This window comes from Pan troglodytes, chromosome 8 (genome assembly GCF_028858775.2).
Source record: "Pan troglodytes isolate AG18354 chromosome 8, NHGRI_mPanTro3-v2.0_pri, whole genome shotgun sequence".
Classification (NCBI taxonomy): domain Eukaryota; kingdom Metazoa; phylum Chordata; class Mammalia; order Primates; family Hominidae; genus Pan; species Pan troglodytes.
This window is the reverse complement of record NC_072406.2, coordinates 137,061,432-137,074,926: the sequence shown is the minus strand read 5'-3', so window position 1 is coordinate 137,074,926 and position 13,495 is coordinate 137,061,432. Positions and strand designations below refer to the sequence as shown.

Here is a 13,495-nt window from a genome sequence, read left to right as displayed (position 1 = left end):
AGAAATACAAAGTCAAATGACTTACACTCCTGATTTCAAAATGTATTACAAAGATATGATCATCCAGACAGTCTGGTACTGACATAACGATAGCCCAGTGGAAAAATAAATCAATAGAAAAATATTAAGAGTCCAGAAACAAACCCTTACTTTTATGGTCAACTAATTTTCGACAAAATCGCCAAGGCAATAGAATGTAGAAAGGGTTTTTTCAATTAAAGGTACTGAAACAACTGGGTACCCACATGCAAAAAGGTGAATTTAGGACACCTCACACTTTAAACAAAAATGACCTCAAAATGTAAAACAAAAATGACCTAAATGTAAAAGTTAAAACTATAAAATTATTCTATGAAAACACAGGAGTAAATCTTTGTGACCTTGGGCTAGACAAAAATCTCTTCAGATACAACAGCAAAAGCATGAGCAATAACAGAAAAACATTGATAAACTGAACTTGATCAAATTAAAGACTCGTGATTTCAAAAGACACTGCTAATGAAGTGAAAAGACAAGCCACAGAATAGAAAAAAATATCTGCAAAGCAGATATCCAATAAGGGACCTGATACAAACAACATCTGCAACTCAATATTAAGACAATCCATTTAAAAATGAGCAAAAGACGTGGAAAGACATTAAACCAAAGACGCTATAGGAATGAGCAATAAGCACATGAAAAGACACTCAGTATCATCATTAAATAGGGAAATGCAAATCAAAATCACAAGGAGCCCATGGGCCTGCAATCCCAGCTAACTGGGAGGCTGAGGCTAGAAGATCACCTGAGCCCAGGAGTTCAAGACCTAGAACATTTTTCGTTGCTATCAGCAATGTATGAAGATTCCAATTTCTTCAAATTCTCAACAACACTGTTATCATTTGTCTTTTTGGTTATGGCCATTTATGTGCATGTGAAGTAGTATCTCATTGTGTTTTTCTTTGTTTTCAGACAGGGTCTCATTATGTTGCCCAGGCTGGTCTTGAACTCCTGAGCTCAAGCAATCCTCCAGCCTCAGCTTCCCAAGGCGCTGGAATTATAGGCCTGAACCACCAGGCCCGGCCGATAACTCTTCATAACAAAAACAGTCACTTTAGGAGGCCGAGGTGGGAGTCTGAGACCAGCCTGGGCAACATAGCGAAACCCCGTCTCTACAAAAAAAAACAAAAAAAAAAAAAAAAAATTAGCTGGGAATGGTGGCATGTGCCTGTAGTCCCAGCTACTTGGGAGGCTGAGGTGGGAGAACTGCTTGAGCCCACAAGGTATAGGTTACAGTGAGCCAAGATCGCACCACTGCACTCTAGTCCAGGCAACAGACCAAGACCCTGTCTCCAAAAAGAAAAAAAGGAATAATTCTAAAAGACTTACATTGATTTTTTTCCCCAATTAACATTAAACGCCTCCACCTGCCCCTTGGGAAATTGGGTTGGCATGTCACTGAAAGGCAAGTACAATATATTCAGACTTGAGAACCTGAGTCAGCTAAAATCACGGGTATCCAAGAGAACAGCACAGCTAGCTACAAACACAAATAGCCTATCTTGAAGTGATGGGTGGAGGGGTTCAAATAAAAGAAAATTGCTTTCTCAGTTCTTACTATGTATCTTATATGACTTAAGAAAACATCTCACTCCAGCTGATTTCAATTAAGTGCAAAAGGTACCTCAGAGCGTCTTTAAAAGACTACACAAGCTACATGCTGGCTCCTCCTCTCCTGGCCTAGAAAACCCACGGCTGCTCACTCTCTCTCACTCTACTCTCTACTGGTCACATGACAGGCCCAGTGGACAAACCTAATGCAACTCAACACAAGAACTATGTATGGGTTATTCCTTAAGGCTAGTATATCTGATCTCCCGAATCCATGGCAACAACACTTACTATCTAACCACTAATTTTCATCCCAACCCACCCCCCAATACTGTAAGGATGTCTGTGTGATCACTGTAATCAATGCGCTTCCTATGCCTGAACTGTAAACCATCGGGCAAAGCTCCCCAGTGGCAGGGACTGGAGGAGGTGATGCCAAACCATGCTGTTCTGGGACACCTGTCCATATGCCAGCCCTAGGTGCTCACTCCTGAAGCATCCTTTAAGAGTCAGGACTATGGACTAAAAGTTGTGCTGCAACAACTCTTGCCAGTGGCTGTAAACAAACAGCCTAGTTCCTTCTCACCCTAGTAGCCACTCCCTATCTAGCCTATTTACTACATCAGACTGTATTTCTCCACCAAACCGTCTTTTTTTTTTTTTTTTTTTTTTTTTTCTTAGCAGGGTCTCACTCTGTCACCTAGGCTGGAGTGCAGTGGCATGATCTTGGCTCAGTGCAGCCTCAACCTTCCAGGCTCAAACAATCCTTCCACCTCAGCCTCCCAGGTAGCTGGAACTACAGGCACACACTACCACGCCTGGCTAAATTTTGTATTTTTTGGTAGAGACAGGGTTTCACTATGTTGCCAAGGCTTGTCTTGAACTCCTAGGCTCAAGAGATCTGCCCACAATCTCCCTATCTCTATGCTGGACTTCTGGGACCTCAAATGACTTGCAACCATCTGAGAATTCCAGTCCCGATACAAACATTAGTGACAACTCACTCATAAGATCACCCATAGCCAGCTCTGAGGAACAGGTGGGCATAAACCCCAAAGCAATTCTTACTCACCACAAATGTCTTTAAAAAAAAAAAAGGCCAGGTGCAGTAGTAGCTCATGCCTGTAATCTCAGCACTTTGGGAGGCTAAGGCAGAAGAAACACTCGAGTCCGGGAGTTCAAGAACAGCCTGGGCAATACAGTGAGGACCTCATCTCTACAGAAAAATTTTAAAATTAGCCACGTGTGGTGGCACACTCCTACAGTCCCAGCTACTCAGGAAGCTGAGGTGGGAGGATCACCTGAGCCCAAGGAAGTGAAGGATGCAGTGAGCCAAGATCATGCCCCTGCACTCCAGCCTGGGTGACAGAGCAAGACCCTTTCTCGAAAAACAAACACCACCACCAAAAACCCTCATCACTAAAAAAAAGACACCACTTCTAAAATCCACAATGTACTTTTGGCCTTTCAACAGATCAGGAAATTACCACCAAAGAAAAGGCCAGGCGCGGTGGCTCACGCCTGTAATCCTAGCACTTTGGGAGGTCGAGGTGGGCGGACTGCCTGAGCTCAGGAGTTCGAGACCAGCCTGGGCAACATGGTGAAACCCCATCTCTACTAAAAATACAAAAAATTAGCCAGGTATGGTGGCGCCACCTGTAATCCCAGCTACTTCGGAGGCTGAGGCACGAGAATTGCTTCAACCCAGGAGGCAGAGGTTGCAGTGAGCCGAGATCATGCCACTGCACTCCAGCCTAGGCGACAGAGTAAGACTCTGCCTCAAAAAAAAAAAAAAAAAAAAGGAAATTACCACCAAAGAAAAGATTACTGGCTGCCTTTTTAGAGAGGACCTGCGAAGTGGTAGATTTACGACAGTTCAAACCTGGCTTTCCATCTTACAGGGCAGAGTCACATTAACCAAAACTACAAGGCAGATCTGTGAAACCACAATGCCAAGAACCCACTGTCTTAGGAACCAAACCAGGTTCATCCTCTTGACATAGACAGGCCCATAGCAGTGGTCAAGAAAATCAGCAGTAGGAAGCTAAGAAAATCAGCAACAGGAAGCTGCTTGGTGACCACAGGATCTGATCAAGAGGGCCAGACCGGCAGAGCACTGACCAGCATCAGGCTTACCCAGCCCGATGAACCTACTTCATACTACCAGACAGCCATCTCCACTAAGAGGCACAAAAAAAGCCCTCTCTCCAGGACAATTACTAATTGACTAAAACTACCGGAGTGACACATTCATTCTTTAGCTTTATTATACATCCAGTCAGGTCATCCAGGAAGTTATTTTATTTCTCTAATGTGCCCACAAATTGTTACTCTATTACGTTATGCTTCCCCCTCCGCTCCCCACAAGACAGTCTCACTCTGTCACCCAGGCTGGAGTGCTGTGGCACGATCTTGGCTCGCTGCAACCTCCTCTTCCTCCTGGATTTAAGCGATTCTCGTGCCTCAGCTTCCTGAATAGCTGGGATCACAGGCGGCACCACCACACCTGGCTAATTTTTGTATTTTTAGTAGAGACAGGGTTTCAACAAGTTGGCCAGGCTGGTCTTGAACTCCTGCCCTCAAATGATCTGCCTGCCTCAGCCTCCCAAAGCAATAGGATTGCAGGCATGAGCCACAAACCCCAGCCATACTGCGTTATGCTTTGATCTACAATTTAGCTCTCAAGAAAGTAATTTATAGGCCAGGCACGGTGGCTCATGCCTGTAATAACTAAATGAGATCATGTTCAAAGAACCAAAAAAATACCACATAAGTCAAATAAATGTAAAGACTGAACTATTCATTCACAAAAACAATTATTTTTCCAGTGATTGCATGCTGTTAAAAAATATATATATATAAAGAACACTTTGATACAATTGAAGAAAAGTGATTATGAACTGTTAGATAACAGAATCAATGTTGAATTACTTAGATGTAGGAATGGGGATGTGGGTGAGTAGGACAATATTCTTATTCTGGAAAGATGTATGTTGATATTTTGAAGGGTAAAGCATCATGATGTCTACAACAAACTGACCCACGAGTCTTTCTGTATGGAGACATGGAGCAGGTGTGGCAAAATGTTAATAACTGCTCAACTGAATGAAGAAAATACCAGGATCTATTGCACTGAATTTTTTTAAAATTATTCCATGAGTTTGAAAATTTGCAAAATAAAAAATGTGATCTTAAGACTCCCTCAGGAAGGAAAAAAACTTGTAACACAATGTCAAGATAAACTCTTACGTGAACACAAATATTCAATAAGGCTGGGTGCGGCAGCTCAGGCCTGTCATCCAAGCACTTTGGGGGCCTCAGGCAGGCGGATCGCTTGAGATCAGGATTATCAAAGCCACACTGGGAAAGATGGCAAAACTCCATCTCTACCAAAAATACATAAAACAGCCGGGCATGGTGATGAGCACCTGTAGTTCTAGCTACTCAGGAGGCTGAGGTGGATGGATGGCTTGAGCCCAGGAGGTGGAGGATGCAGTGAGCCAAGACTGCACCACTGCACTCCAGCACAGCAACTGAGCCAGACCCTGCTTCCATCGATGGATCAATCAATCAATCAGTCAATCAATCCCTAAAAAGATGAGCAACGGCCTTATCAATATTTAAGGCTACTATATATAACTTGAAATGCTGCATTTGAAATGTTCAAATATACTGCCTGTGTCTTATAGAAACAATAAATGCTTGCATTTTAAAGCTTCAAATGTTTCTATTTTAAAATTTAGCAAAAAAATGTATAAAAACCATTGATTCTTGCTTTTATCTCGTTTCTTGGGGGAAAAACAAAAACAGAAACCATGGACGTGTTCAAAGTATTTTAATGTCCAAAATGAACTGTTTTTCCTCCAGTTTCCATAGAAAATATAACTGACATAAAAAGTATCCCACCACTACAAGGAAATAATCCAGCAAATGCACTCCTGGGTTGAAACAGGGCAGAATGCCAGCTCACCAATGTGAACAGTCATGCAGGCTGTCATGCAGGGCTTTCCGAAGCACTGAGTCCTTGTCATAGATGCCCCAGGTAGCTTGTAGAACTGAATCAAGTAGGCAGTCTCCTGCAGTCCGGTTCCAAAGTGCATACAGTCGACTGTCCAAACGTGTAGCCAATTCCAAGGACCAGTTAATAATTGGAGATTCTTCTTCTAATTCTGTACGATGGATTTAAATACATGTTCATTTCCATACCTATGTCATTAGAGAATATTTATGGGGAGAAGAACCTATTTTCTAGATATAAAATGGTTTATATGTAATTTACCAATAAACACCTAAATAAAATTGACCAATTGAAATATAAACTTTTGAGTACTTGAAACATCTTCTGTCTCTAGAATAATTTAATCAACTTTTAAATTCTTTACAGTTTTATTTTCTAAAAAGTGTTTAATACAGAAATATATACATTCTGGAACAGGAAGCGGAGAACCAAGGTTTTAAAATTTTTGTATCTTTATTTGTTCACTCTATAACAGTGAACCATACAATATAACACTGAACTTCAGGACTTTACATCTTTAATTTAAAATAAAAATAAAGCAAGTTGACTACACACCAAACTACACCATGCCTTACTAAACAAAACTTACTTGATCAGATGAAAGGTAAATTATACTCATTAATTCCATGCTTACCTTTTTGAACGTCTCTATCAAGCACCTCATCAAATAATTTTTCTTGGACTGTTGGGGGCAAATCTTCAATATCTACAAAGAAAATGCAAACTTAAAAGATCTCTTGTTTCATAACTTATACTTAACATATACTTAATTACACTTATTAATTACCTACTAGTAACTTTCTCTAAAATAACTCCCTTTCCATTGAAGGTTATCAGATAGGTTTTTCTTAATATACAAGTATAACAAGTGTGATATAAAATATTTCTTTTCTGGGCCGGGTGCAATGGCTCACGCCTGTAATTCCAGCACTTTGGGAGGCTGAGGCCAGCAGACTGCTTGAACTCAGGATTCTGAGCCCAGCCTGGGCAACACGGCAAAACCCTGTCTCTATACAAAAAATATACAAAAATTAATCAGACAAGGCAGCAGACACCTGTGTCCCAGCTACTCAGGAGGCTACGGTGAGAGAACTGTTTGAGCCTGGGGAGGCCAAGGCTGCAATGAGCTGTGATCTTGCCACCGCACTCCAGCCTAGGCGATAGAGTAAGACCCTGTCTCAAAAAATAAAAATAAAAAATAAATTTTAAAAAATCTGATCATTCTGGGGTAAGCTTAAATACACAGAACAAGTGCATTTCAAATGAAACTTCCTCCAATTTCAGAAAACTTAATTACTATCTCCTACAATTTGTAAAAATCCGTTTGTCTGAACATAAAAATTAAAAACACTGAGATCTAGCCCGAGTAATACTGCAAGACTCCATCTCTACAAAAAAAATAAAAATTAGCCAGGGGTGGGTGGCATGTGCCTATAGTCCTAGCTACTCAGGAGGCCAAGGCAGGAGATCACTTGAGCTCAGAAGTTGAAAGCTGCAGTAAGCTATGATCATGCCCACTGCACTCTAGCCTGGGCAACAGAGCAAGACCCCGTTTCAATTAAAAAAAAAAACAGCAACAAAACAAACAGATCTCAGAATCTCAGATGAAAGATTTTAGAAACTTTTGGTGTTTGGTGTATTTATTCAATGCCAACTGACAAAACGCATTCTGGAGGATGTTTTCAACTGTCAATGAATTGAAAAATGAAAAGTTGCTTCACAAACATAGTAGAAATAAATGAGTAAAAAGGGAATGACATATTCAAGAGGATGCAGTGTGTTCAATTCAAATAACCTGACTCTACCCATCAAAAGCTCATGTTCTAATCCCATCTCTTAATACCAGGCAACCAATATAGCTATCTAATTTCAAATAACACACAAGCATGAAAAGGGAAAATTTTTCAAAGGAGATTTTTTTAAAGGATATTCTAAAATAAAACCAAAGAGAAAAATAAAAGAGTACAACAGATTTTTAAAAAATAGTCTGAGGTCCACAAAGAAATCCGTTACTATCAACTGCTGTCTTCCTCTCAGATAGCAAACGCATCTACTAACAAGTAGCCCTCTGTATGCTCACTTCCAGCATATATAAGACAGTCAAGTAATTTAAGATGCACATATAGTAGCTATGTTATGTGCTTTCTAACAGAAACATTTTTCACCTACATACACAAATGTAACTCTAATAAAATAAAAAAGGCTTTTTACATTAGATTTTGGAGTTACCTGCTGGCAATGTAAATGTTACAAGGTCAGTCAGAAAATAGCAAGCAAAATCCCCCTTTCTCTGATGAAGAGAGGCAGCTATCTCTCTCCGGATTTGTTCTGTCAGTTCAGGACACACCATTGCTGGAATACACTTTGCTGCTTGTTGAGACACCTTAAATACAAAAGAAACTTTCCTCTCATCTCATGTATCATAAATAGAAGCAGAAAACAACAGTATTTAAAAGAAATCAGCAAAATTTCCCAATAACTCAAGGTTTTCTTTAATCTTAAAATACACTGGTATTATTTCCTTACCAATGAAAGTATATACCAGCATAAGTTTTCAGAAACAGTCACAAAAATGTTTTATCCTCTGATTCAGTAATTCTCTTTAAGAATTTATCACAAGGAAATACTCAAAGATGCACATAAAAATGTATGGAAAAGGGTGTTGTTCATAGACACATCACAGGAAGAGGAGAGAGGACAGAAAATCTCAGTAGACTAACCATCGTGCACACAATAAAAACATTCTTTAGAAGCAGAGAATCACAGCTGATAAAGGGAAACTGCAAACACTCTTCTCCCACAAGTTTCAAGTACCCTAACTTGGACTTTAAAAAAGCACGGTATTTAAAGGGTTAGTTCCCACTGACCTCAAGCCCTTTCTTCCTCTCCATTTGTTACCACTCTTGAGTTTTTAAAAAAGCATTTGGCATCTCCAAGTTTAAACACAGACTGCCAACCTCTGAAGCTCAGCCTCACAGGAGTGAGATGGGAGCACTACTGCACAGGCCTCTAAGCAAGAAAACAACAAACCAAAGAAGGCTAGAACTTTCTTTTGTTATTTTTTTATTCTTTTTTAAAATGCTAAATAGCAACAAATGTTGCAAAGATTTAATTTAACCTCACATTTCAGTCATATCTAGTTTGTGGAGCTAAATAAAAATACATACACAGAATTCTAAAATCATAGTTGAGCATCTGTGAGTAACAAACAGAATTCAAGGCCAGGCACAATGGCTCACGCCTGTGATCCCACCAACTCTGGGAGGCCGAGGCGGGTGGATTGCTTCGGCTCAGCAGTTCGAGACCAGCCTGGCCAACATGATGAAACCCTGTCTCTACTAAAAATACTACTACAAAAATTAGCTGTAGTCTCAGCTATTTGGAAGGCTGAGGCATGAGAATCGCTTGAACCTGGGAGGAGGACGTTGAAATGAGCTGAGGACGCGCCACTGCACTCCAGCCACGGTGACAGAGACTCTGCCAAAAAAAAACCCCAAAGAGAATACTGTGGGAACCCAGAGTGAGCCTGTTCCCTGATGTCACCAACCTGGACGACTATCCCAAAGGTAGCCTTCCAGCCACAGTGGGGTGTGAAGCAACAGGTCTTCCAGCCCCTTCTTCTTCTTCTCAAAGAGTAAGGTTTAATGATAATGTTATCTACATCATATATGCAGACAACTACCTGCTATTGCTATTAAAGAAATAATATTTCAAAAACCCTGCATACCCAGCACAGTCACCTGACTCCCTATTCTGAAACTGCAGCTTGGTGCAGTGGCTCACACCTGTAATCCCAGCACTGTGTGAGGCCAAGACAGGAGGATCATTTGAGCTCAGGAATTCAAGACCAGCCTGGGCAACATAATGAAACTCTGCCTCTACAAAAAACCCCAAAATATTAGCTAGGCATTAGTGGCATGCACCAGTAGTCCCAGCTACTGGGGAGGCTGAAAGGTGAGAGGATCACTTGAGCCAGGGAGGTCAAGGCTGCAATGAGCCATGATCACACCCCTGGGCAACAGAGAGAAAGTTTGTCTCAAAAGAAAAGAAAAAAATAAAAAATTTAAAAACTCCTACATGGAAATTCAGTTCAACTAGACTTTATTGGCCAAGATTACCATTAACCATGAAAATTCTCACTATATCTTAACTCCATGAGCCCAACCATTTGTCAACACTCAAACATGGAAAACCAAATATTAAATATTTTCAGAATATAATTGACTATTTCTCAAGTAACATAGTTAAAATGGCTCCCCCAAAGTAAATTCAAAAATAGCTTATTCCCATCAGCTAGCTCTCAGGCCCTTTCCAAAAACCTGGAAAGACCTTTCCAAAAACCACCTGGACTGGACCCTGACTACCACAAACATTCTAAAAGAAACTTAGCCCCCAAACAACCCCTTCCACCACCATCCTTAAGCAGGATGTGCCCCTGAAGCCTGCCACTCACCTTCTCACCTCCTTCAACCTTATGGTTCTCAACCATCTCCGTAGGCTGGGAGTTCTTAACTTAGGGTCCATGATCTTGGGAATGGTCCATGTACTTTAATGGGAATTTGGTTTTAATTCAAGTTAAATCAATTATCCCCAACTTTTTACCTATATTAAAATGTATTTTCTTATATATCACAAATTTAGTTTAGTATTTTGGTAGCTATTACTTCAATACAACTGATTTCCTTTGTAATCTCATTTACTTCTTATTTTATGTATTTAAAAACAGTATTCTGGGAAGGAGTCCATAAGTTTCATGAGACTACCAACATGGTCCATGACACAGAAACCGATGAAAATTCCTGCCCCACATACATATCCCCAACTCTAATGTTCTCCTGTTCTCATTCCAAAAGAACTTGGCTGAGCATTCTCTGCAACACACCCCCTTAGTCTAGACTTAGTCCAGACTCCCCCACTTCCAGTCTCCCTACTGGCTCCTTTAATTCTGTCCTTTGGAGTATTTACTCCATGGAGACTGAATCCATGACCAGTTTTGCTCTTTGCCTGGAACAAATCCCCTCCACCTCTCCCACGCTGTTCCAGGGTTGTTCTACACGTCCCACGGAATACAGCAAAAGTAATGGTATGTTGCTTCCTAAATCCATTTATAAAAGACACTGCAGGTTTCAAAGACACTGGACCACTCTCTTGTACTCTGTGCCTCTCTTGGATCACTTGTTGGGGGTAAAACCAGCTGCTGTATCATGAGCATCCCTGTAGACAGGCCTGCATGGCACAGAATTGAAGCCTCCTGCCAAAAGCCACCTGAGTGGGCTTAGGAACAGATACTCTAGCCCCAGTTGAGTCTTTTGACAACTACAGCCCTGGACCACTTGACTGCAACCTCATGACATCGTGAGCCAAAACTATTCAGCTAAGCAGCTCCTGGATTCTAACCCTCACAAACTCTGTGAGATAACATACATTTGTTGTCTTAGCTGCTAAGTTTCCAGACAATCTGTGATACCGCAATAAATATACTGATGTTCAATCATCATCCCACCGTTACTCCTCAGACTGTCTCAGGAGCTCAATGACTCATAATGGCCCCTCTAAAACCTTGTAATAATCTTCTACCTACCTTTAGGGGAGCCCCTGAAGACTTTCACCCTAGTTCACAACCACCTTCTTTATCCTGGCTCCTGTCACCACCAGCAACTACAACTCCACATTGACGGCCCTTCCAATATACAATAGACAACACAACTAGGTACCACAACACAAATGCAGCCAGGCCTTCGACACCAGAAAAACTCCAATTCTTCTATCTCACGTTCCAAAACCTGGATCCCTCTATCTGAAAAGTTCCCTTCTCCCTTATACTCAATAAGCCTGCCCTTTTGTTTTCATCATGGCCTTCAGTCTCTCAAGCCCCCCACCCCGGCTTCACTGGAATCTTACCAAACTGGACACAGTGGTTAGCTACTACAATCATGTTTCCATCTAACCTTCAAATTTTTTAATCCCCATACAGTGCCCTGCAGTGGTTCCCAAATACTGGCAAATTTGAATAAACAAATATGCAAAAGTATATATGAAAGATGTATACTGACAAAATTTGAATCCACAATTAATATGACTCTCCGCACTTTTACTCTATTTCTCTTACCATTAAAAAATGTTACCCTGGCCAGACACGGTGGCTCATGCCTATAATCCCAGCACTTTGGGGGGCCGAGGCAGGCAGATCACTTGAGGTCAGGAGTTCAAGACCAGCCTAGCCAACATGGTGAAACCCCACCTTTCTAAAAATACAAAATTAGCCAGGCATGGTGGCATGTGCCTACAATCCCAGTTACTTGGGAGGCTGACAAAGGAGACTCGCTTGAACCCAGGAGGCAGAGGCTGCAGTAAGCCAAGATCATGCCACTACACTATAGCCTGGGCAACAGAGTGAGACTCTAGCTTAAAAAAAAAAAAGAAAAAAAAAAAAACCTGGATAATGTAGTCACATTCTGAATAATTCATACACAATCTCTATCATTTGTAGCATGTACCTAGTTATGTAAGCCAGAAACTGAAGAATCAACTTACATCCACACCGTATCTTCCCATATCCAATCAGTCTACTTCTTCAGACTGAGGGCCTGTCTCAGTCTCTCCAACCCTCTAACCCTCTTCCCATTTCTAAGGCTACCCTTCTGGGTACCCTTCTATGGCTACCCTTCTGCCCTTCTGGCAGAAGTTCTTGCCAGCACCTCTGCAACTCCCTCCTAACCAGGTTCGCCCCTCTCCAGTGTGCAGTAGCCAAAACACAATCTGCTCTGCTCACTCCCCTGCGCCCATACCTAACACCATCCAGTGCCTAGGGATAATCTTCAAATTCCTTGACACAGAAGATCCTTCACAATCCAGCCTCTGCTTATCTTTCAGACTTCCCTTCTCTCCGTTCCCAATCACCATCTCAGCCATGCTTAGTTACCTGCAAGTCCCTAGATTCACCACAAATTCCACCAACTCTGCCCCCTGTAAAAATGCTTTCCTCAACTTCCCTTCTCTCCCTTATCCACTTCATGTGGCTAACTCCTAACTCTTTCTCTTCAAATTGCAGCAAAAACATTACCTGCTATAAGAAAGACGACAAGACACCTCAAAACTCTTCAAGTACTGGCATAACGCTTGGCATTTACATCTACCAGGGCAAAGGCTGCACAGAATTACCTGTTCATTTCTCTACTTTGCTGGAGATTTAATGAAGAAAAAGCCAATATCTTTACAATTCTATCCCTTCTCAGCCTAGTGCATGGCACACGGTAAATGCACAATAAATATCTGTTAATTGAATGACTAAAGAATGACAGATACATCCCAGGTTTCTATGAACCAAACATGATGAGTCAAACATTGTTGTGACTATTCAAATATTTGAAAGCATATACCCTTAAAAATTAAGTCTCTTAAGTTTAATGTTATTTTTTAAAGGGGGTAAAAGAATTCAAAACATTTTAAAGCTGCTTAGAGAAACATTATAAAATCAAAAATGAAAACTAAAGAACAGGTTTCTTTAATATAAAAGAACATTTAACCAAAACGCCAAACTTACCTCTGTAAGCAATACTGCTAGCATATCCTGCCTCTGAAAACGTATAGCCAAGTGTACAAGAGTATAGCCAACATCAAAGGCAGAAGGACGATTCAGCAAGCGTACTTCATCTGCGGTGAGCTGACGTGCAATGTCTCCTCCTGATGACTTGTATGCTTCTATGGCAGCTAAATCACCTTCTACAACCCCTAAAACAAGCATCAAGATAGAAAAGCATTTAATTCTCATTTTCTTCAAAAAACACAAACCGTAGCAATCACTCCAAAATCTTTTAAGTGTTTCTCTGTGCTTCCTGGATCCTGATGCATCATTTAAATGTCCTATAAGAGTAAGGAAGATACGTT

The 13,495-nt window shown here is 41.0% G+C and overlaps 1 protein-coding gene across 6 annotated transcripts in view; it reads right to left on the bottom strand.

Moving 5' to 3' along the window:
* Positions 1–13,495, bottom strand: part of ZRANB1 (zinc finger RANBP2-type containing 1) — a 72,708-nt gene that overhangs the window by 8,260 nt on the left and 50,953 nt on the right. For all 6 annotated transcript variants that reach the window (XM_009459459.5, XM_009459460.5, XM_063781200.1 and 3 more), the window contains 4 exons: positions 13,152–13,339; positions 7,838–7,991; positions 6,243–6,314; positions 5,561–5,759 (listed from right to left, as the gene is read on the bottom strand). In XM_009459459.5, the coding sequence (XP_009457734.1) occupies positions 5,561–5,759; positions 6,243–6,314; positions 7,838–7,991; positions 13,152–13,339 (613 nt within the window). The remainder of the gene's footprint in view (positions 1–5,560; positions 5,760–6,242; positions 6,315–7,837; positions 7,992–13,151; positions 13,340–13,495) is intronic.